This window comes from Tachypleus tridentatus, chromosome 10 (assembly GCF_004210375.1).
Source record: "Tachypleus tridentatus isolate NWPU-2018 chromosome 10, ASM421037v1, whole genome shotgun sequence".
NCBI lineage: Eukaryota > Metazoa > Arthropoda > Merostomata > Xiphosura > Limulidae > Tachypleus > Tachypleus tridentatus.
Genome location: NC_134834.1, coordinates 55,721,359 through 55,747,360, shown reverse-complemented (window position 1 = coordinate 55,747,360; position 26,002 = coordinate 55,721,359). Strand labels below are relative to the sequence as shown.

Genomic DNA, 26,002 nt, shown 5'->3' with positions numbered 1-26,002 from the left:
ATACCAACATGGCCTGGTATCCAGAAAAACTGGATAGAAGTAGCAGTTCATGAGAAATGGACCAGTCGGTTTTGAATATCAGCAAGAACAGGGTGTGAGCCAACGTGTAGCGATTCCAGGGCCTGTATAGAACTAAGCGAGTCAGTATAAATAGTGCAGTTGGAGTACTGATAAGCTGCAATATGATCCAGGGCAAGAGATATGGCATACAGTTCAGCAGTGAACACAGAAGCTGTAGAGGGGATTCTACGAGCAACTACCGAACCGCAGCAAACCATAGCAAAGCCCACTGAATTACCTGATTTGGAAACCATCTGTATAAATGGGAATGGAATGATTGTTTGAAAGATGTTCATTAAATAAAAGACGGTATTTCCTATCTGGAGTATCTGCCATTTTCAGATGACTGAAAGAAAGGTCACATTTGGGGGCTGTAATAAGCCATGGTGGGATGAGCTGACCTGGGGAATTTGCAATGTTATCCAAGGACAGACCCAATTCATCCAATTGCGCACGGATGCGAAGGCCAAACGGAGCAATGGCAGATCGTCTGTTCTGAAAAAGTACGGCCCACCAAGGAAGGAAAACACATCCCCAGGTGGGATGCTTTGTTAAGAAACGAAGTTTCGAAGAATATTGTAAAGATAGTTGCAAACGGCTAAGGTGCAGAGAAGGTTCATGAGATTCAACGTATAAGCTTTAAACTGGAGAGGTACAGAAAGCCCCAGTGCAGAGTTGAAGTCCTTGATGATGAATGGGGTCTAGCATCTTTAAGGCCAAGGGTCTGGCAGGGCCATAGACCATTGATCCATAGTCGAGTTTTGATCAAATAAGAGCACGATATACCTTTAACATTGAACATCGATCTGCTCCCCAACTGATAGTAGAGAGGACACAGAGGATGTTCAGTGCTCTTGTGCATTTGACCCGTAGCTGCTTTAAAGGTTAGCTTACGGTCAAAGATAAGCCCCAAGAACTTGGTCTCAGGGACCACTGGCAGCGAAACTTCACGATATGAAGTTCAGGATCAGGGTGAATACCCCGTTGGCGGCAAAAGTTAATCATAGTCCACTTCAGTACACGATTGAGGGCAGTTTGTAGTTGCCGCTCAATATATCTCATATTTGACTACTGACATGAGATGTGAAAGTCATCGACATACAGCCCATTCGCAATAGTGAGAGGGAGTTGTTCAGTGATGGCATTTACCTTTATACTTAAAAGTATAACACTCAAAACACAGCCTTGAGGGACTCCAAGTTCCTGTACAAAAGAACGGGAAAGTGTCGAAACCCACATGAACTTGGAATCTCCTGTCCATTAAGAAATTTTTTAATAAACATGGGTAAATGGCCAAATAACCCATATGTATGAAGGTCTTGCAAAACGCCATACCTCCATGTTGTGTCATAAGCCTTCTCAATGTCAAAGAATATTGATACAAGATGTTAGCATTTGAGAAAGTCTTCTCTGATTGATGTTTCAAGATGAATTATGTGGTCTGTGGTGGAGTGCTGTCATCGGAACCCACACTGGGTGGGCAAGAGGAGGTTGTTTGATTCAAGGAACCAAACAAGACAAGCATTAACCATCCTTTCTAAGGTCTTACAGAGACAGCTCGTCAAAGCAATTGTACGGTAGTTTGAAGGAATCTTGGGATCTTACCCTGACTTAGAGAAAGATTAAATAATAGCCTGGTGCCAGGCATCAGGAAAAACATTCTCCTGCCAGATCCGGTTAAAGACAATCAAAAGGACATCAAGAGAAGCAGGAGATAGATGGTGCAGCATGTCATAATGAACATCATCAGGTCCAACAGATGTACTGGCAGACCGATAAAGGGCCATTTTCAGTTCCACCAGTGTAAAGGGACAATTATAGTCAAAGAAACAGTCAGTTTGAAAGGAAAGAGGTGAACGCTCTGCCCGAGTCTTGATGGCCAAGAAGATGGAGGAACAAGCAGAAGTGCAAGATACCCAGCAAAAGCTTTCACCTAGAGTATCAATGATGCTCCGGACCTCAGCCACCTCCTGACCATCAGAGAGTAAGATCAGGAGGGGGACAGAATTGTAGTGCCCATTAACCTTTCGAATCCTGTCCCACATGATCTTTGAACTGGTGGTAGAAGATATGCTGGTGGTGAACTTAATCCAAGATTCCTTCTGGCTTTGACGTCTTACCCACCTAGCATGTGCACGGGCCCGTTGGAAAGTGACGCGGTTTGAAAGTGTGGGATATCTACGAAAAGTATCCCAGGCCCATTTTTGAGCAGAATTCCACCAGGGACGAGGATATGTCGAAGTTTTAGGAGTACACTGAGCAGCTGCTTGTATAATACAGCCAGTTACCATTGCCACACAGTCATCTATTGATGGCTGATTTACGATGGCAGGATCAAGTTCTGCGAGAACAGTGAAAGTGGACCAGTCTGCCTGATCCAGCTTCCACTGGGGCATGCGGGTAGGGTGGCATCGACCACGGCCAGTCTCTCTTAAAAGGATAGGAAAATGATCACTGCCTAGTGGACTACTGTCAACCCTCCATGAAAAATGAGAGAATAATGAAGGGGAGCAAACCGAGAGATCAATAGCGGTAAAAACCTGACTAGGTGCATGAAAATAAGTGGAAGAGCCAGTATTGAAAAGAGAAAGATTGTGATCAGAGTGCATACGCTCTACAGAGCGACTCCTCCCATCAATAGCAGCACTTCCCTTGTCCATTAAAGTCCCCCAGGATGAGAAAAGGAGACGGCAACTGTTCAACGAAAGCATCAAGGTTTGATTGATCATATGTCTCTCCAGGGGACAGGTAGAGAGAACAAACAGTGATGGTATGACCCAAGGAAACACAGATGGCTATGGCCTCCAAGGGTGTGTTGAGTGACAAAGACAGAGTAAGCACATGCTGATCAACCAGTAGTGCCACCCCTCCATGTACTCGTCCATCACACAGCCTGTCATTTCTGTACAGATAAAACTGTCGAATGGTGACTGTATCAGCAGATTTGAGAAATGTTTCTTGTAAGGAAAGACAAACAAGATGGAAGGAAGCAATCAGTGTTTTGATATCATCCAGATTAGAGTGTAAACCACGACAGTTCAATTGTATCAAGGTGGCCATTTTTAAAGACGGGTAGGTGAAGTGGCTGGAGAATCCTTCTGTTTACGACCACGTCTTTTATCCTTACTGTCCTTAGTCGGAGGAGGTCTATCAACCTCCATGGATCCTGCCCTGGGTCGATTGGGCAGGTCTTTGTTATTGGAAGGGGATTCCAGTGACTGAGGACGTGAACGAATGATTGTTTTGCCTCTTGGGGTGGGAGAAAAAGATGTATCAGAAGAAATGCCTGTATTTGAAACTGAAGGATGTGGATCTTGAGGTTCGTTGGAATGTATGGGAGGAACAGAGGTGGGTGTGGAAGTCGATTCATCAACCTTTTCAACCACGGAGGTCAAAAGGCTTTTCGTTTGTTTTGAAAACGATTCTCCTGGAGGCACAGAGAAATCTGTCTGCACTCCCACTGTAGTTGTGGAATGAAGTGCAGCAGCATATGTCCGAGATGAAGTGGTGGGCAGCAATTTCTGAGCCTCAGGATAACTAATGTTATGTATCGTTTTCAAACGTTGCACCTCTTTTTTCCTCCAACCATTTTGGGCAAGAACGAAAGTAGGAGGGGTGAGAACCATTGAAGTTGACACAATGTGGGTCCATGTCACATTCATAGGCATCGTGGTCCTTGCCACCATAATGAGCACATGTCAGGGAACCACGACATGATGTCTTTGAGTGGTCGAATCTCTGACATTGGAAACATCAGAGAGGGTTTGGAATGTATGGCCGTACCCTGCAAATGAGATAACCTGCCTTGATGGTGGCAGGTGCACGTGATGAAGTAAATGTCAAAACGAGGGTATTTGTTGGCAGTGTAATTCTATCTTTGCGAGTGGAGATGCGCCTCACTGCAGAAACTCCTTAAGTGGAGAGACCAGCGAGAATCTCTGACTCGGGGACGTTCTTCAAATCCCTCTCAACAATAACTCCTCATGAAGAATTCAAAGTAGCATGAAGTGTAACCTCAATAGGTATATCCCCGATTGCCTTTGAATTCAAGAGGAGTTCACAGTGTTGGGATGTGGATGTTTCAACCAATATGTCTCCAGATCGAAGCTTCTTTACCGACTTTGGAGAGCCAGCAAATCCCTCTCATCCCTTTTGAATAAAAAAGGGGGACAATTGCCCTATAGGTTTTTCTGAAAGAGAATGTAATATAAGAAAATGAGGTACGTGTGTTACAGATGTTGAAGATTGCTGTTCAGAGTCTTCAAGACGTGGTCGCTTTCCCATTGACTGTTTTTTCACTATTTTATTTAAATTTTTTGAAGAAGGATACATAGGAAAAAAGAAAAATTTCGGTACCCACTGACCCCACCCACCATGGAGCCCTACGAGGGGACGCACTACAAGGTCATACAAGGACAATGCAGAAACGCCAGGGTTTCGTGAGCACTATACCCAAACACCAGCATCAGGCACAATGTCCACAACACCCGTTGAGAACTTCCAACACTGGTACTTGGTTGACTCTAGCCCAAGTGGATCAGCCAATTGACCCAAGGAGGGCCACCCAGAGGCTGCCTGTCTACAGGAATTCAAGGCCAAAGTGGTGTGTTAGGGTTGGACCCCTCAACCACCAGGATCCTCTCCTCCCCTTCACGGGTCGCCACGCACGGCAAACATGTGGGTGGATGTTTAGATCCCAGTGAAGGTAACCAGACAGAACAGAACCTTCCCTGGGAGGTTCCCTCACCACATACAGGAATCCACACCAAGGGGGGCAAATATGGACAGTAGGCACTAACCATATTTGAAAGCAAACATATATCTGGTACTAGTGTTTTATTATTTTCTTGTGATGGGCTTGGAAGAAGAAATATACACTGCTAAAGCAGTACTGTAAAAAAGTCCCATCTCAACATCAGGCACAGATTAGACTTTGAAAAAGAAATATTACCTGTGAGGCATCACTGAATAATTAGTGGGTTTAATAGTATCTGGTATATTAGTATATAATGATAATGAGAGAGATATAAGAACAAGAAAACTCCAACAAAATATTTAAAATTCACTTTGCTAAAGTCTCTAAGAAGAATTTAAAGAGATGAAACCATCTTGTAATGTTGGATTGATAAGGGGAAGAAATATGAGAGATAACAAGAATCACTGAATACATTCCAGTGTTCCGCCAGATGAAACTAAAGGTAATGCATGCAGGCATATTTGAGAAAGAAAAGGCAGCTTGAATGAAGACAGAATACCCAAACGAACCTTTCCTGTTGGAAAAAGAGAGACATGAGAGTTTTGCTAACAAGAAGACATAAAAGAGATAAATGGGTCTACTCTGCAAACACGTTGGAAAAGACTCAAGTGAATCAGATACTGAGTGGAGACTTGGAAAATCTGACCAGCCATCTCATATAAAATACCTTCTGAAGGATAACAGAGGTCCCATGATCTTTAAATAGACCCAGTCATCCATATAGTAGCATAAATGGAGAACCAACAAATGTACCTTCCTTGCAAATGCACTCATGACCCATTTAAGAATATATGAGGCACAGCTAAACTGAAAGAAAGGAACTACAATTGAGAAATCTGATCATGATGGATGAGCCTCAGAAAATAAAGGGCAAATGTGAGGAAAGGCATTTGAAAAAAATTATTTTGGTCATCCACAGCAGAAGAAAGAACACTCACCTCAGATTGAAAAAAAAACAAAACAACCACACTGAGCCAAAAGTTGCCCAATATTTGGTTCAAGGAGGAAAGAGCTATGATAAAACATCATGTCCTGTCTTCTTTTGAATGACAAGAAGCGAGTAAAAACTCCATAGCTCACAGAATAACAGCCTCCTCCAAGTGCAAAAAGTATACAAGATCCAAAGGAATGAAAGAGAAAATTGAAGAAAGAAAAAAATAAATTTGGAAAAATAATAGGGAAAGTCTATGTGAAAGCACCTGTGTAACATATAATTTGCAAAGGTAGTCCCCACAGGTGAGAAAATATGAGAGGCAACTCCATAAACTAGTCATATCTGCAATCCACAACAAACCAAGAGCAGAGGCAATGCAGTGCAAATCCTGTGAATGAAAAAATCAGGAAACCAAAGTAATCTAAAGAATTCCTGATGAGACAGTCTCAGTTCAAGTTTCCAAAGGTCTTACATCAAAGAAAAAGTGTCAGACAGAGGTCCCTGAAACAGGACTGAAGAAGCCAAACACACAAATGTAAGGTATCTCAACTAATCAAATTCCTGAAACTAAGAAACCAAGTTAACTGGAATACATTGGAAGAAAAATCTAAGGGAAAGTGGAAAATTGGCAGGTAGGTGTCAGTTTTCCCAAAAAAACCATGAAAAGATGGTGAAACACAGACAGATAGAAAACAAGCTGAGTAATGGGTGATCACAAAGGGTGAAAGAGAGAGAAAAAAATAGAGGTCTCCAAACTGAAAGAAAATTCTCAAGTAATGTAGGCTCATGCATCAAAGTAGCCCAAAATTTCATTTTTGCCTGGGAAAGGGAATTAGAAAGCAAATGCAGGCATAGAAACAATATTAGTGAAACTCATCAAAAGATGGAGCATGCTCAGCTGAAGTAACAGAAGAAGGAAATCCCAATTAAAGATATGAAATTAGAATGGGACCAACAAAATGGTGCCTTCAGCCACAATACATTATTGGATGATTTCTGTTAAGGAGTTTCAAAACTTCAGGAGATTTCAGAAACTTGAATACACAACCCAGATGATCCAATAAACTTTTTTTTTTTAAAGAAACGAAAACTGAAGTAAACAGTAAACAGGCCTAATGATCACAATGAAAAGTACTTAGTGAGAACCATATGACTAAGTAATATTAAAACTGTGGAAACTACTATCAAATAAACTTTACCTCAGACAATGGGACATGTCACAAAATTACCAATTTGAGTAAAAGAAGAAATATCAAAATGAAGATAATTTGAATCAAAGTGAAGATAATTTGAATCAAAGTTTGAACTGGAATGTTTCAAATCTGGCATCTTTCCTTCTCATAATCAAGAAAATTAAAGAAAATCCACATTACCAGTGGTAACAAAGGTGTATGATAACAAACATGAAAAATGATGTTTTATTCCTTGGGAAACATGTCTGAATAAAGCAGTGTGGAGGTAAAACGAACTTTTATACAAATGCTGGTGATCTTAAGGATTTCTGCACATAAAGTACATGCTGCCTCCTGCTGATGAAAGTTATAATCTAATGATTATTGCATGACAGGGTGGCACAACAATATTAATGTATTAGCACAAAATATCCACCCTCCACTGCTAGATTCTAAGGTCTCCTCATGATTCACAGAGGTCTCAATGCACCAATCAAGAATCTCCATTATATTAATTTCTTCTATGGCTACTCCAATTTGCTAATTCTTTAACTGATTTGTCTGTTGCTATTTCCCAAAGTTAATTCAATTATTCTTAAAACCAAATTGTTTAATTTAGCTTCTCAGGTTTATTTTTATATATTCCTGTGTTTTTACTTGAATTCTTTTTATTTTTCAAATTCTCCAATATCCTCCGATTCATATTTTTCTCTGCCATTATTTGTTGGTTTCCCAAATTTAGTTCAATTCAACTTTTAATTCTCAGTTTTGTATTTTTCTTTCCATATTTGTGCTGAAAATGTTTTTTGATATAAATAGTAGAAAACCTCCACATATCATTCACCCAGTAAATGACAATTACAAAATATGATACTTTTCTATAGACATTTTGGAAGAGGAATTATGGGGCTTAAGTGTTAAAAGGCATAAATTGGCCACACTTTTTTTTAAATTAAAATCTGAAAAAATAATACCAAGATATACACCCCAAGAATCCATCAGCATGCATGCAAAGTTTCAGCTCTCCTATGGCAGTCACACACACACACCTACACGCATACAAACATGCTCTTATTATTATAGATGTAGGAGTCCAAGCTTCATTCAGGGTTTGTGATTTGTACAAAAATCTTCATGGAAGTGGTACAATGTAATAGTTCTTTGTTGTGCAGAGGTTACTAAACACTTGTGGAACATAATATCATTTTACTACAGACATAATTTCACAATATAGCAAATGATGTATTCCAGAAGAATATTGACTTGTAATGCAACATTAAAACTTGATAAAAAAAACAGAGTAGTTTTCCTCAACTTGCACTCAAGATATAAGAGATGTTACATCACACTTTATTTTGTCTGACACCCATTCCTATTTTTAGAGGTTAGACAGTTACCTTGATTACTGTTTAACAGCACAGTTATGCAATAGTTTATTGAATATAGAAAGAAAAAATACTCAAAACAAAGAAAAAATTAATTAAAAGGATAGAAAAACAATGGTTCACTTTTCATTCAAATTGAATTTCAAAATGACTAATTTCACTAAACTAGTGTTCTCCACACTTTCTCAGGCCATTTTATAATTACACAGTGACCTCAAACAACATTTTGTACTTTTTTTAATAGCCTTAACATTTAAGTATACTTATGATAAACATTTAAAGTGCCATCACGAAAACAGAAATTACAAAAACTTAGATAAGCAACTACTAAATTTGTAGCCATTCTTTGGACCACTTATCCTCTTCAGTCTGAATGTACATAGTCAATAGTCTAATCATTTCCCCACCTTAACATTTTAGTTGTCCAGATGACCAGTTTATTTTAGTTTACTACCCTCCTCAGATAGACATGAATGTTCCACAAGTTAAAACCCACTGCATTAAAGTCCAACTAAATGCTCAATAAAAGTGCAGAAGGCAGAAAATTCTATTTCTATTCTTTTACCACCTGATTTATATTGGAAAATAAATGTCACATATTTATAGCTACAATTCATTAACCACATTGCTATTGAAAATAGAGGATGGTGCAGTATACTAGTTAATTAATTTCTAATTGTTATCTTTAACATATGTTCATCTTTTTTCACACATTTTTTGTACTTTCATGAAACCTACCATTAAAAATAATAAAAACCTAAAACAGTATATATTATATATATACATATACCTTTCTGATTACAGATAGATTTTGTTTTGTTACCACTAGCCTCCTCAACATCTATCTCTTCTGTCAAATCTTCTTCAACTTCAATCACTAAAGCTCCTTCAGGTATCTCACTCTAATGGGAAACAATATTGTTCTAAAATAATTGTTAAATATTTTTATCTAAAATATATTATGTATAAAATATAAATTCAAAATTTAAGAAACTAAAATTACATTAATATGCCAACTATACACTTTGAAAAGTATTTTTTTAACAAAATAATCAAAAGCATTTTTTCTTTTTTAAAAATGTAATGAAAAATTATTAATTTGCATTTTATACAATGTTGTCTGAAATTGTGGTTTATTTACTATACTTACTTTTCACAATTAGTTTTTCTTTTTTTAAATCAAAATACTACTTAATTGTAAGAAAGAATGTATTTATGACGAGTCTTTGAACACAGTAATGAAGTGACAGAAGATTTATACAGGATACTTGTTTAACATTAACCATTTCCATGTCAACATTTTAACTGGAAAACTTCTATACCTCTTCAATGAACTGAGTGATTAACTTAACTAATGTGACAAAAATGATTAATAACATGAAATTAATGTTTTCAATTATTCAAATCATCCATGTAATCAAAATATTGCCTTTATGGTTTTACATTGTTATTTTTTGGATAATTTCAATTTGTTCAGCTAAATTGGTTAATGTCATGAGCAGACATGGGATACTTGTATTTGAATAAACTTTGGGAGTAATCATTCTTGTTTTTGAATACTTTGGAAGGAATTATTATAGTATTCATAACCAAATACAATATCAAAGTATTTGTACTTATCAAATTTCTAAACTTTCATTATAAATCTGCAGCATGTTAATTTATCTTTTAGTACACACTTCATTCCAACAAGAAACTTTTCAATGAAAATAAAGATTGTACTGAAAGAAAAATTAACACTATTCTTACCAAAAACAATGTAATATATATCTATTTCAGGAAAAACTACTTATAACCTGCTGACATATGTGAAGGTAAACCCTTTAATTATTTTTGTTAATATGAACAATATTTTATTTAAATTATACAATATAGGTAAATTTTCTCATATATGTTAAACTACATTTTTATTACTTTTATTTATTTAGTATATGTTTATTTTTTATTATAAAATACATTATATATTACAGAACTAAGATTTGTTTTTGTATTTCAGATGTAATCACGAGGCAGAGCTACAGAAGTTTCTATCTGGCCCTTGTACTATTGCCCAGGTGCACCAGCCTACAATAGCAGTGTACTATCCAGAATCAACTAAATATAAGTCATCTAAAACACACTGCTAACAAACTTGTCAATTTTATTGCCAGTACACTAAATTTCAAGGGAAGTCTCACATCAGATAACACGTCAGCTTAACATAATGAAATAACAAATTTCTAACAATAACAACAAGGTGTCATATGTGACATCTGATAATGCATCCTACATGATTAAAGCTTTCTGCTTGTATGGATTTGAACTAAAAACAGTACCTAGTGTGTGAGACAATAAAAGCTCAACTACAAATAATGAATACGAAGATGAACTTTTGGATAAATATAAATAAACTGACAATACATCTAAATTTAGTCTTCAACCTGACCTTTGCTTTTCCCACACAATCCAGTTTAAGGTCAGGAATGACATGAAAAAGCCTGGACTACTGTTGAAAGTAAACTACAAAGCAATAGAAATTATGTCCTACATTCAAAAATAATGCAAGTAACTGATCTACTTGAGTGAGAGGCTAGAGTTCAGTTGGTAACAGAACTCAGAAATTCATATGCACAGCAAAAAGAAATGAATTCAAAACTGGTTGTTACACTTATAGCATTACTAAGAATTTTGCAGCAAATATTTATTCTTTAGTTAGCCAGGCTGCATTTCTTGTTCAACTTGTTGCACACTGGTCCTTTTTTTTTTGTACCTTTTCTCACATCCAAGGTTTTTCATTAGACTTTTTGTCTATATGCACCAAAAACCACAGCAAGTAAGAAAATAAGACTTGATGATAAGCAACATCAGCTTTAGGATTGCAACCCTATTATTCAGAACAGACCTTTACTTTGAAGAACTAATAAGATTCTTCAAAATACATGGTGGTAGTTATTCCTCCAGCACAGTGTTAATGGCTTCTTTTATAATAATGCCATGGAATTTAGATTTATTGTCATCATCCACTTGTAATCAGTACAGCCTTATCAAGCATCATTGTTTATGCCAGTTGCTTAAGCTAATATCATGCAATGCTAAACAATTTAATTAAAAACAAATTCATAAAAGTTACTAAATTTGTGCAGAAAATTTGGCAACAACTAATCAATAGTTCAACAATAACAATCCATTCATATGGTTCTTTTGAAAACATGAGCTAGAAACTGATAACCTAGTTTACTTACACTAACCAATTCTCATGAATCTGCACATCCTTCTACCTTATATTTTGCTGCTTTAATCCAATTGGCAAAAACTAAATATGGTTTGCTTTTATTCTTAGGTGAAGCTGTTGTAAATACATTAAGACTGATAGCTCATGTGACTTTTGGTGTAGGCATATGCAAAGCGTTTCATCATATTTGAGTAGTTTTTGTTGAATAACTTTGCACATGTGGCTTGTATATGTATATATATATATATAAATATATAATACATCAAATAAGACTCATAACTGTAGGTTGAAAAGAACTATCAGTGTATTAACTTTGAAAACAGTCATAAACATACACCTTTCTACCAAATACAAAGTTTCCATACTTTTGGTATAAATGACATAAAAGGAAGAAAACCAAAATTAGAGATGTTATATCCCAAGTAATTCTAAATGGACTGCCTTGAAAACTGGTATATGAAGTAACAGTCCAGTAGGGCAGATCCACAAGACAGAAAGAAAAAACTGTTTGGATTACTGCAGTTCAAGATGCAAAAGACAGAAAATCACTGAACTATCACTTAATAACACACGTTCTGCAACAAGTTGTTTTTGCAACATGATAAACCAGCATGTGTCTTGATCTTATCATTGCATTGAAGAAATCTTTTCACTCTCAGCTGATTAGTATTAGCAGTTAAGTGTCTTCTACTTGGCTGCAGCATTGAATTTCAGTTTCAAAATTTACTAGTTTTACTATACTTATAATCTATGAATCCAACAGAATGCACCTGCAGCAAGACATCAAAAACGTTTCCATAACAAACAATCCTATAACCATGTACTCAAAAGAGTACTGTAATTACTACCCCTCACAAACCAAGTAAGCCCTTTATACTCTTTGCTACTTCCAAGAAACTTAGTCACTTCATCTTCAGAAAATACAGATATCAACAACTATATGAATAGTTCTTGCATTCCATAAGAAAGCAACTTTTTAGATTACATGAAGGTCAATGAAAATACTTTTTGACTCTATTCCTATAAGTCAAATATTACCCATGTGTTCCAGTATCCTCTTCCTCCACCCCAATGAGCATTTGTTTAATAACAGAGGTGAAACAAACAGACCAGATCACTTCACCGACATTTGAAAAACTGATATTCTTAAAGAATATTGGACAACTACAAAATCTGTAAGTCTGTTTTAAAAATACATTTTTGTTCTAAAACTGTGTTACTGCATTTTGAAATATAAAAGTATTGAAATATTATTTATTCAAATTTCATTTCAGTTTCAAAAATGTTTGTTTCATAAAATAAAAGTACTGAAATCTTATCTACTATTTTATCATTATTACATATTACCTGACAAGATATTCACACATGCATTCTTCATGAATACTTAATTTTCCTTGTATTCGTTTTTTTGTACTTTTATTGATAAAAATATTATTATTTTTATTCATTTACTGATCGACAGTATTTAATGTATCTCTGATCTTGATTTGGTAAAAAATCAACTACCCAAAATTAGTGTTTATGATTATTACTGTTTTTAATTATAATAACTATTGAAGTCACAAATGAGAATAATCAATTAGTTAGTTGAATATAATAAATTACGGAGCCATTGATTAACTGTTTAGCAATCACTAATCCTCTCAGCTCTAGGTGTCAATACTAGTATGAAATAGCTTAAAGTGAATGAAGTATAAATCAAATATGGTATTCTGGCATGTATTTCATTTCTTGTCTCTCCATTTTTTCACTAATAAACATCTTATAGTTTAACGAAGAAATTTTCATAAAAGCTGAGTGACAAAATGTGAGAAAAATACAACTGCAACATAAACTTGTGCAAGTAATGAAGATTGAACTGTATTTTTGTTTTTTCCAACTTTCTTCTAAAAAGGTTTGTTCTAACTTAATTAAAAAACTATTAACACATGCAATGCAATTTATAACAAAGTTTTATATTTTTCAATATTGCTTTCATTTTGTTAGAGCCCTCTAATAAAATTATACTTTTTTAAAGGTCATATTGTGTAAAAATACAATGTCATGATTAAAAAACAGACCCAACAAAACATTTAATGATTTGTTTATGGAGCAATTATGACAGTTCTCACCTTCAGACCGAAAACACTATTTGCACCAGACACCCTGTAGAACACAGCACTAGGACCTCGAGACTGTGCTCTCAAAGCTGCACTCAAACAAACCAATGATCCTGAACCACTGAAATATCAATTAAAAACATTAAATGATAAATATATGTGGTATCTATTTCTTCTTTAGCACTTAAATAACATCAGCAATAAGTAGATGAAAATATTATCTACAATAATTAACAGCTATTGAGCATACAATGTTTACTTGGTTATATTAAACTAGTCAAGGTAAGAATCCTATAGTAACTCCCATGTTTCTTTTAAAGTTGTTGTAGTTTTACACTGTATTTTTGTTGCTGTAACAAACAACTGTACAACATGAAATATTTTAGTTACAGATATTTACTTGTTTAACTATTAGTCACTCGAGTTTTCCTTTTTCATGCTTTTCACATTATTTCTTCGTCAATTATGATTAGATATACATTCCTGACTTTATGCTCTTGTTATCAGATTTTTAGTTTCTGATTTATGAATTCTACGATCTTATGTGATTCTTTAATCTGATGAAAAAACATGAAGACCTGATGCTCAGGGTATTACCCAACTCGCATGTTTCTCATGTGAATTATCTTGGCAAGCAAATAATTTATCTTTTTTTTTGTTATTTAACAAAACAAATTTTTTTTTTTTTTAAATGTTAGTTACTTTTATGAAAATAAACAAAGGATATACATAAAAAATAGCAATACTTATGTGTGTACTTGTACTTTGATGCAGTTGACAATCCAGTGTGTTGATAAAAGAACTTAATTTTTATTATGGTCACTGTTAGTACATTACTGATTTGTTTTAGATAACAGAACACAGCTCTGCTGTGAGATAAACAAAGCATGTAATGCCCTATAATTACTATAATTCAGTTGGCATTCTAACTATGAGAGCATTAAGATAATTCTCTTGGATGGTTGAACTCAACTCAACGATACCAAGTTAAACGTATACACCAAATTATGCCACTGCTGTGAGAATAGTGTAGCATTTTAAGTAAATTGAAATCATCTTTCTATTGGTTGTAAATAATGTAACAGTAAATGTCAAAGGGAATAACTAAAATAAGATGATTAGATGCTATGATGTTAAATTATGTCTTTGAAATATCAAGAAGTTTATAACTTGCATCAATATTTAGAAACTCAAATAGGAGTAGAAAGATCATCTAAGTTATGCAATTCAAAGCAAACAAGTGTAATAAAGGAGAAAAGTGAAGACTAAGAATATAAGTATATCCTTGTAAAATTATGAACCTGCATAACATTAATAAAATTTGATTTATTAGCTATGTTCTGATGCCAAGTTTATTGAAATACATTGATAACAGTTTAATAAATTTTGAATTAGCTCTGTAAAAAGTTAATACACAAACTCTTTTACCACCAAATTTCAGAAGGCTAAAGTTATCTGTTAAAAAAATAATTCAACATTAAGTCTTTGTACCAATCACAAATTAAACTATTTCTTTCTTTCACATTTCTAGAAGATGAAACACTTGTACAGTCCATATACCATTGTAAGTTTACATTAAAAATTAAACTAACCTTTAAAAGATATCTCAATCACAAAACAGATTAAAATACTTCACAAAAATACATGTTAGTATGTGTGTTTTTGTGAAGTATTTTAATCTGTTCTGTTCAATTTTCTGTCTTTACCCATTTCTTATTCATCACAAACTTCTAACTGACTGGCCTATTTGTATTTTAAAATCAAACTTTGAATGTAAAAGAAAAAAAACTTGACCTCATCTTCAAACTTTTTAGATGTTATAGATCTACCTTAACATCATGAGTTCTCTAGCAAACATACAGATAACAACATTAAGAATACATCTCACAACATTATTTTCTCCAAATAAAATTGTTATCAAATTGGAAAATTTAACTTAGTGTTTAATACCATTAAAAAGACAGGCCATACAAGTTTGGTAGCACTGAAATCACACTCAAAACCATTTAACCACATGACTTCCCCTCCCAGGCCATGCTGACCCAAAGCTGATGAAAATTTTGATCAATTCATTAGAGCTATGAGATTTCTGAAATTTGCTGGTAAAAGAATGAATAACCTCATAAATTGATTAATTCATACACATTCTCCATCAGCACAGATGTACAGTATTTTATTTTTTGTAGGAATTTTCCCCCACAAACATAATACTTATGTCACCCAAAAATCACCAGTACTTGTTTACCATTATGTGAATAAAATGATGGAAACATTTAACCTTTACTATTGTCATTCACCAATAAGATTAATACTGTTTTTACTTTAAAAAGTCATAATTATGCATTGTTTGAATAAAATAAACATAAAAATAAGACTCAATAAAGATTTCAGTCATCAGAATATTTTACACCAGTCTACTACACACACCATGTTGCAAACTAGTCTTATTTGGTAAACAATAAAAACAATCTTTACAAACATTATACCTCAATAAAACCATAATATATCTATCAAAGAGTAAAAGTACCATAACTGTACACAAAGACCCAGACATCAACAAGATACCTTTATGAAACCTTAATAAATATCCAGACATACGACTTCTCTGTTTCGTATTGTGTATATATCTTCTTGCATCTGGGTAAACTCCTTGTACCTGATGATCACAAAACCTCCTCCAAATATTGTGCATTTGTTACGGTGTTAAGCTTGAAATAGTAGTTTTCAAACACCCAAAAACTTCCACAGTTCACAAATGAAAGAAACTAAAAAGGCAGAATCTATGAAAAAAACTAAACCTATACAGTTACTCTCCTATTATGTGGTAGTATAATTCTTGTTTTATCCATAATTTCCAATCATATGGAAACTTTCTTTGCAGTTGTCTCTCATTTGATGCTGTACCATAACAAGCTTTATATCAATATAAAAAATCTGCACAAAAACTAAGCAAAACATATGAAAATCAAGAACTTCCTTGAGATGGCCTGAAAAATTAAAAAAAACAAAATCAAGTGAACTGTTAGTTTACAGGCAAAACTATCTGCAGCTGTATGCAACTGAAGATTTTTTTTTATTTATGAATTACACTACATAACTATCAGAAAATGACTACTGCTGTAACATATTTCAAATTAAGATATAAAACTGACTATAACTTTTGTCTCAAAATTTTTATCAAGTGGCAGTAAATTCTTTCCTCAGACTTAAGACATTATTATTTAGAATTAAGTTCATTTTTCAATCCTAAACATTTTTACATGAAAATGTGTAATACATCCCCACTGTTTAACATTTAGATATAATGAAATATTTATTCACTTATCAGTAACATTTTGTAACAATTCTGTATATTAAGTGCATTTTTTTCAAACTTATTTCAAACAATTCAGTATTGTTTTATATGATTATAAGCAGGTTAACAACAATGTCCAGGTCTTAACATTGTATTTGTTGCTACAAACATAATACATATACAAAATAACAATGTAGAAAAACAACATTTATACTTTATTTAAATTATAAAAACTAAAACATAAATTATATATTAGAAAGTAGAAACAAACAGAAACTATTCTGGTATAGGCACCTGCAATTTACAGGGGATGTATAGGATTTTTAGTTGTACAATAATACACATCATAAATCTCAGATTTTTTAAGATATCCTCACAAAATATTTTTGTTAAAGGCTGTATGTTGTACACAAAGAATGAAATGATTTTAATTTAGTGTTAAACTAAAAATAATTATTTATCTATGGCAGTTATTTGCACTCAAACTCTTAATAATACAAGTGCAAAGTAACTTTATGTATAAAAATACTAGTTTTAAGAGTTTTCATATTGCATAACCTCTAGAACTTCCTAAATAAATAGCAAAAGTTAAGGTAAATGTTCATATTTTTCATTTTCTCCACCATATCATTAATTGGAGATATTATCAACAACATACAATACAATGAAATGTTTAAAATTAAAAAACAGAAAAGTGTACATTCTTTTTACACTTTGGAGAATATCCTAAAATATTTTTTAATGATATTTGTAATTTCAAGTCTTTTCCTTTTCATATATACTTAATTTTTTAATATTTTTCTGTCCTTTATGATTTTTTTTTATCTTGACACAAGTCAATGACACCCTTAGGATGTATTACAGTATCTCTGGGAGAGACATGCAAGCTTTTAAAAAAATTATCTTATTCTCTCACAAGATTGTAAGCCTTGAGATCTGGGGCAATGTTCAAGATAAATATAAAAAATTTTAAACATTAATACATAATTGACTATGATATAAAAGTAAAAGCTAAATGCAATTCAACTCTCTCTTTAATTATTACATATTTAGTTATGTGTAAGAAAATGTAAGAGCTATCATTGATAAAGCAGCCAGAAATCTAAAGGCAGTTGCATCTATTTGATGACAAGAGATAAGCTCTAATTTCAAAATAAAATTTGTTAGATTATAGTGTAAAATGAGTTCTTTCTAATAACTATGAACACTTATATGTAGTAACTATGCATAAATTATAAAGCTCATTTATATGTATAAAAGATGGACATGGCACCCATGAGGGTTTGACAAAAGTTGTTACTTGTTTCTACCGCATTCAGAAGGAAATTTGAAACTTACATGTCAGTAGGTCAAGTATCTGTACTTAATTGTTTAGAAATATCTATGAGACAAGATAGCAATTATGAGATGGAGATTTTTCATAGGTTATGGATCATGCCACAGCAGAAAACTGAAGTTTATGTATTTTATAAAGGTTTATTGTGAAATAAAGGAATTAAAACTTAGATAATATAAAACTTCGAATGTTAGTATTTTATTTATCTGAAAATGTATTTCAGATAAGTACTTAACTTCTCCAAGATAAAGCATCTCAATCCTCTTTCTGCCTCATAAGATTTAATAAAAATTTTTAACACTGATTATTCCAGTCTATATACCCCCAAAAATTTGCATAACTTTTGAACATGTACATATAACATGTGATAACCCTCTACCAATAGTACTACATTAACTATATAGGTACTGCTCGATCCTTCTAATGTTCCTGCTCAATACTCACTTTCAAGAATTAGCAGGATTTAAAATGAAGAATGCTGGCAATGGGAAAGAAAGGTGGAAAGTGTGCAAGAGGTGGTAAGCACCTATCTGAAATACATTTTCAGATATGAGAAAAGTTTAACTTCTGACACAGTCCCATCTCCTCTCACACAAAGCTAGGATCCTACATTGAAATGTGGAAAGGCCAGTGCAGACAACCAACACCGAAATCAAGTGGGAAAATAACCACCTAAAAATGACTGGTGTGCTCAGACAAGAAACTGAAATATACATGTGAAGCATCATACTACTTTTGGAATAGGTAGTCTTTACCTCTGGAAGAAGTAAATGAATCTAACATTGGCAGAAACAAAATTGATTGCACCAGCTTAATTCATTTTTAAAAGGTGTAATTCATAGGGGAAAAAAAAAAAAGTTCAAATCTTTCATCACTGCACAAACCAGACTGGAAATAGCCAAATTCCATAGATTTGCTCAATGAAATGAAAATCTGAAGTGAACTTGAAACCAAAATAAGAAGAAATGGCACATCAAAAAACAGTTTGCCAAATTATGACAGGGAAAAACAACAACCAGTCTTCAGAATGGAACTACCCAATCTCAAGTGGACAGGCAAGGTTTCACAATCCATCCTCAGCATTCAGAAGCTGAGGATCATCTAGATAAAAACAAATTAGAGTAACATAAACACTACAGATAGGGCATGTATAACATTATATGTATACATTGATCCCAACTGCAAATAAAGAATGTGTCATATGTCATATTACAAAGAGAAATTCAACAATCAATCAAAAATGTTCAAACTTCCAAAACCATTTTAGAAGCAAGAAGTACAACAAACTGAGCCCAACATTATAAGATTGAGTCATTGCCTCAACTCAACCAGAAGAACAGGGCAATACCTGTAACCAGTATTAAGAGTAGAAACCATAACTCATTCAACCATAAATTCACAAAAGACAAATCCTACACTTGGAATTACGAGGAGGATGTGGAACATTTACTCAAACTAGAGGGACAGGGAATGAATCATCCTGTAATTGGAATTAAAGAGGAGACATCTACTGCACTTAACTGTGGGAGTAGGGTAGTGAATCCTGAAACTGGTAATATGAAAAGGATCCTACACAGGCTGGTACTACTCCAACCAATTTTTCTTCCATTTGGGAATAAGCATCCACAGGAAAAGAAGGGAAGGAACCCAACTTTGCTCTCTTCTAACTGAGTGGAGAAATTGTAAGTGGTAGGTAAAAAAACAGATGCTAATGCTAAAGCTAACAGAAGTCTCAGGGAGGAAGAATTGGTCTAGACATAGGATGACAAAAAAGGAATGGTAAAGGATTCTGTTGACATTAATAGCATAAATTCAGATTGATAATATCTACAACCTAGGAGGAGAGGAAATAAGCCTTGAGAGAGAAAGAGTATATGGAACATTTCAACAATGTTTCAAAGGGAGGATAGGAAAGGGCAAAAAGGTCTACACTGTGTTCCCAATAAGGCAGTTCAAAGCAACGTAGAGGACACAGTACACAAAAAGTGCAGAAAAGGATGGAAATGACAAAAGAAGACAAAACCTTATATAACTCTGAGAAATGAAAGGTGTTCAACAAGACTACCTGATAGCTAGCAATGGTCAAAATGGACAAGCCTTTATCCAACAACCTGGTTAAGAATTGGGAAAGAAGAGGAACAGAAGGGTGGGAAGTGAAAACCACATCAAAGGGACCAAAGGCAAAAGATATACCACTGTTTGTGGTAAATGGACCTGAAGAAAATCTTATTACTTGGGAGAAAAAAAAAAGATGTAACACTTGGAATCAGTTCTTGATCTCAAACAAGGAACCTGATAAAAGTGATAGTGACATGTAAATAAATGGTGTCTGATCAAGAGTGACAAAGCATCGACCACTAGAGACTCATCCAGACTTCCAAGGAAAATACCCACTGAAGTGAGAAATAGGACTCCATTGTAAAATGGAGGATCCAGAAAAAAATTCAAACAGAAAATATTGATGATAGGTTTCTAATGGGAAGGGGAAAAGGAAGGTGGAAACTTGTTTACAGAATCCATCATAAAATGCCCCAAAACTGCAGAAAAGCAGTGCAATGTGGTCCCAAAACTGTTGTGGAATCACATTTTCCATTGGCATTGTTCAATCCATAAATAGTAAAAAGAAGGGTAGAGTAGAGAGACTTGGGAAGAAGGTGGAGGTTAGGAAACAAGAATAAGTACTTCCTAGTAGGAAGCAGGAGGTTGAGATAATCATGCAGTCAGAGAAGACCACCCAAATACAGAACTGCACAAGAAGAGGGTCTGACATAGATACCACAAGAGTGAATGGGAGAGATGTACCCTCACAAGCAGTGCATCTCTCCCCAATAAGTACCAAGAGTGCAGTAGCCAGGCATTAAGGAAAAGGGCAAAGGGATAATTAACCCACAGTGGGCCTAAGAAGGGATCTGAGTTCATTAGAAAAAACATTTGAGAAACAATAAAATGCTTTTGATGATAAATGGAATGAAGGTAAGTGTCTTGAAATAGAGAATAATACAGGAGAAATCCTTGAAAACTGTGCTTATTTAAAATTACTTTTAGTATTTGGATCTCAAGAAGAGAGGACAGGATACAACTGCTGAGAACCTAAGTATGGGTCTGAAGAGAGATGGTACATGAAAACACAGTATTCAGAAAGGCAACCCTGGATTAAGGTATGGGCTTATTGAGCTGAAGCCCAGGGCCTCTCACTAATTAGAAGGCCTGATGCTATGACTATAAATGTATTGCACATAGAGGTTCTGCCTCAATGTGGCCTATATAAGTTGAAAAGCCTAGTGCCAATAAAACCTTTAATCTGGCCTTGAGCAAAGGAGATGGAGCATGCCAACATCTGACTGTAGTTGGTCCAAAAAATTGTTTTCCGTGAACTTTTATGTTAAATGGGGGAAAAAACAAAAAATTCAAAACAAGGAATTTCACCCAATAAAGCATTATAGGTGTTAGATGAAACATGAAATGTGCCACTTATCTGATTAAACAGCTGTAAGGAAGGAATGAAAGATGAGATCTCCTGACAAGGCATAGAGTGGTACAATAAGAAGGTGCCAGGAATGGTGAATCCAAACAGTCTTCTCCTTAACAGTATTCATCAGAAACACTGTTAGATACAAAAGAAGAAATTGCCAGCCAAACATATGAATCTAGCTCCTGTGAATTAAGGCCCATACCTCCTTTTCATATAAATTCAAACCTGATACTTGAGTCATCATATTAGTAGTGCTGTCAACTGTAATGGAAACTTCCATAGTTGACACATTGAATCACAAGTTCATTCTTAATTCCTTTGTAATTCAGTAATAATAAATTAAAGCAAAAATAAACAATTAAATGCAAATACAGTAAGAAAAAACTGTTGGAAAAAATTGAAATGTGAATGAAGTACAATTATAAACAGTAGTCACATGCAAGAAAACAAAAGCATATCTAAACAATGCTTTACCAATCAGGAAAGTGAGGTTTGAGCAGGATCATCAAATGGAGCTAGCTGTTCCAATATAGGTAGTGCAATACCATTGGCAGAAGGTGGTCACATACACATTCAAAAGTGGTGCAATATATGTGGGATAAAACCATATCAGAATATAACATACATTACAACGTTCATTACATTCACACACGTTGACAGTGAACATGTTTAAATTTTGAATGCAACTCAGTGACTTGTACAGAATAGTGTTCAAATAGGTATCAGTGGTTAAATAATTAAAAGTTTTAATGATTAACACCATTAAACAACCTTTCTGCATGGATGCTGGAACTTGCAGACAGTTAAATGCAAGTATATTAAGTTGTGGGTACAAACAGGTATTATATGACTAGAATAACAATGGACTGCCTTGTAGATTAAGAGGATGTATGGAGAATAGCCATGTATCTATTTGCTTACTCTTTGCAATCATTGCAAGAGATTTCTGTACTATTATTGTAAATAAACATGAACAGCTTAGATTTGACTGATGGCAATGAGATTTTAAAAGTAATAATCAATATTATGTAATTGACTGTAATAAATGAATTTTTTAAGCTCATATTACAACATAACTATTGCTAAATAAATAAATAGACATCTGTATGTAACATGCATACAGAATGCACACTTTCATCAGAATGTCAGAAGTGACAGCTAATGTATATGTATTTTCAATATCCTCAAGCAATTTGTTTAACTTGTACTATCACTCCTGAGTTCTTTGGCTGGTCCCAAGAGAATCTTTAGATGAGGTATTGTTGACAATAAACTTGAAATATTGGCATAAGATTCACTACTGAATTCTTGATAAAGTTCTGAAATAGGCTCCAAAACATCAACCAGCTTTTACACTTAACTCATTTCTAGTGCTGGCATTAACTTTGATTTATCCAATTTCATTAGTGCCAAACACAAGGGTTGTTTTTGCTCTACAATTTGCTTTAACATGACATATGCTGTTCCATCTAGTCTCACAACAAAGATTCAACCTGTGTTTTAGTAAGATGATTTACTTTAAATTGTTCACCAGACAATATTTAGAAGTAGCACCGTGAAGGAAATGCTCAACCAACTCAGAACAGCATGCAACTATTTGTTCCAATTTTGCATTTAGTCCTTTCTTCATATTTAAGATATGACCAAAGTATATTAATTTTTGATAAATGTTACTAATAGCTTTCACATAGCTGGAAGCATTGTCTGACACAATTACTTCAACCTCATTCTAGATATTCCAACTTTAATAACACTGGTCAAGAACCTGAGCTATACAAGTTAGTATTGAGTAGTAGAAGCTCATGGTTTTGAAGAATATAGATTTTCAAAACCTAATGCTGATTTATGAAATGAACAGTCAAACCAAGGTACTGGCCATTTGCTCTAGAGGCCTACATGTCAAAAGTAATGACCATCACACTCATCTTAGAAAGCTTAATCATGACAGCTTCATGATTGTTGGTATACCATTTGAGGATAGCATTCTCGCTTAATTCTTTCCTTGACAGCACTTGGCATTTTGGATCAAGAAAATCAAGCAACATTACAAAACTAGCCACACGCCACACTCATTACAGAAATCCTGTTTTCAAAAACTAGTATAAATTCTATCTCGGTTTGCCATTGGATTAAACAGGCTGGCAAATTTAAACTTCATTAAAGTTGTGTTGGTTTTAATAATGGATTTTCCATAATTCAACTATGCAGATTTTGAAAATAATATTTTTTCTGAGTTATGTAAGGATTTTTTGTGAATCAAAAAGGAAAAAATCTCTTACGTCAAATTATTTTGTTCACCACAATAAACATTTTTTTATGTTTACTAACAAAAATACAAACAAATTGAAGAGAAGGGAATAACAATGATGTCACACAAATATGTATTTTCATTTATCCCAATTTTTTTTGTGAAATACATGTCTTTTAGTCTCAAAACTACATGTTGTGGTCTTTCTTTTATGTATTGCATCTAGAGCATCTTGTTTCAATGACCAGCAATAATCAGCCATCATGCTGATTGATGTTCCACATCTTTGATACTTCCTCTCCATTTCCCTGACAGCAATGTGATTTTGATTTTTTAGCTGAAAATCTGGACCCAAAATTCTCTGAAGAATCCTTTGAAAGGCCTAAATCTCTCACCAAATCATTAAGTTCACCTTGTGTAAAATGTTCTGGTTTACAAGATGTTTCAAGTTGAAAAAGCCATCTATTGTCATTTCCATTGATATCAGATTCAATCAGAAGAAACTGTATCAGAGTCTCTGGTGGAGTCGGAATAGGTACATCAGGTTCAATAAATCTTAGAAATTCATAAAGCTCACCTAAGAATCAACAGAATTTTTCCAAACTATGCACCATATACAGTACATTGACATTCAACTGCCAAATGCAGACCATACCTGACATGATAAATCAGCACTCCATGAGTTAAAACCCTATCATAATTTACAATTGTTTTCTTACTTCTAGTGGGTCATGACAGCTAATTTAATTATCAGTTACGTGGAGTATTAAAATGTTGAAACTTAAACCTAAACATCATTAAAGACAATTCTGTAAGACTATTCATAAACACAATACTTTTGAGATTAATTTATTAATATTTATATGTAAGAATAAAAATTTTAAATTTTTCATAAAAAATTGTATTTACCTTACATCCTTGACTCCAGTAGCTTGGATTTCATCCAGTATATCAGTATGATTCATAGGTGTCTTAGGATGCATCTCTAAAACCTACATTTAAAATAAAGATATTTCACAGAAAAGCAGACTATGATGTTGTTATGCAGCAAAGTTTAAAGTATGAAATCAAAAACACATCTTGGTAATGATTATACTGTAGACAATACACAGTGTTTTTCAGTATTATCCTAGAAGCCAACAATATTTCAAATAAGTACTTTATACTGTAGTATCCTACTTTGATATAACAAAAGTTAATAATTCAAAATATTGTTCATAACTTGAATGTCTGAACTCAAAAATCACCTACAATTTTACTTTTTATTACTACTTTCCACCTTAACCTGTTGGAAAGCTTATAGTGACATGTCAAATCTAGATCTTTCATACATTGTTTTATAATAATTGCATTGTAGATTCTCTATCAAATTAAGGTACTATTGCCTAATGATAACTATATGCAACTGGAACAAGGCATTTATCTCGATAATTAAATAAAATCAATTACCTATGAGCATTAATTATATCAACTAGTGTTACATAAAACAACTGATTCATCAAAATTACAATTAACTTGATGTCATGAAAATAATCAAGTAATCAAAGCTAATGTTTCTGATGGTTACTATTTTCAATTACTCCATCTTTTAATGTCTAGTACCAAAAATCAATCAGCTGAATGTAAGCAATAAACTTGTACTTTGCATGCTACAAATATAACTCACTAAATGTGAAAAGTCTAATCATCATTTGGTGAGTAACATTTCTGTAGGTTTTTATCTTTATATGTAACTGTTCAAAATTACATGAACAGTAAACAATTTCATTAAAATACTGTCATGACATTGTTAATACAAATAAACTAACAAAATATATGGTAGTTTTCTAATTTAAACAACTCTTCTCTGAGTTTGCGTAATGCTCACATGCAAAAAATCAATAACTTATAATCACAAGCAAAACACAAACAAAAATCAGTCAATACCTTCCTGTAAAAGGCAATGCTGAATGCCCATAAGATACCAACTAAGTCCCAATGCAGAGTTTCTACAACATAAACATGTGAAAGTTTTTTTTTTTTTCAGTTTTTAAA

At 33.8% G+C, this 26,002-nt stretch overlaps 1 protein-coding gene across 11 annotated transcripts in view; it reads right to left on the bottom strand.

The window, feature by feature from the left end:
• The window catches only part of LOC143229332 (uncharacterized), an 84,916-nt gene that overhangs the window by 52,153 nt on the left and 6,761 nt on the right, over positions 1-26,002 (bottom strand). For 9 of the 11 annotated variants that reach the window (XM_076461510.1, XM_076461515.1, XM_076461511.1 and 6 more), the window contains exons 2-4: positions 24,878-24,960; positions 13,630-13,738; positions 9,098-9,209 (exon numbers count right to left, since the gene is read on the bottom strand). In XM_076461510.1, the coding sequence (XP_076317625.1) occupies positions 9,098-9,209; positions 13,630-13,738; positions 24,878-24,960 (304 nt within the window). Of the gene's footprint in view, positions 1-9,097; positions 9,210-13,629; positions 13,739-16,182; positions 17,105-24,877; positions 24,961-26,002 lie in introns of those variants that run through there. The other 2 variants (XM_076461517.1, XM_076461516.1) reach the window with 2 other exon arrangements.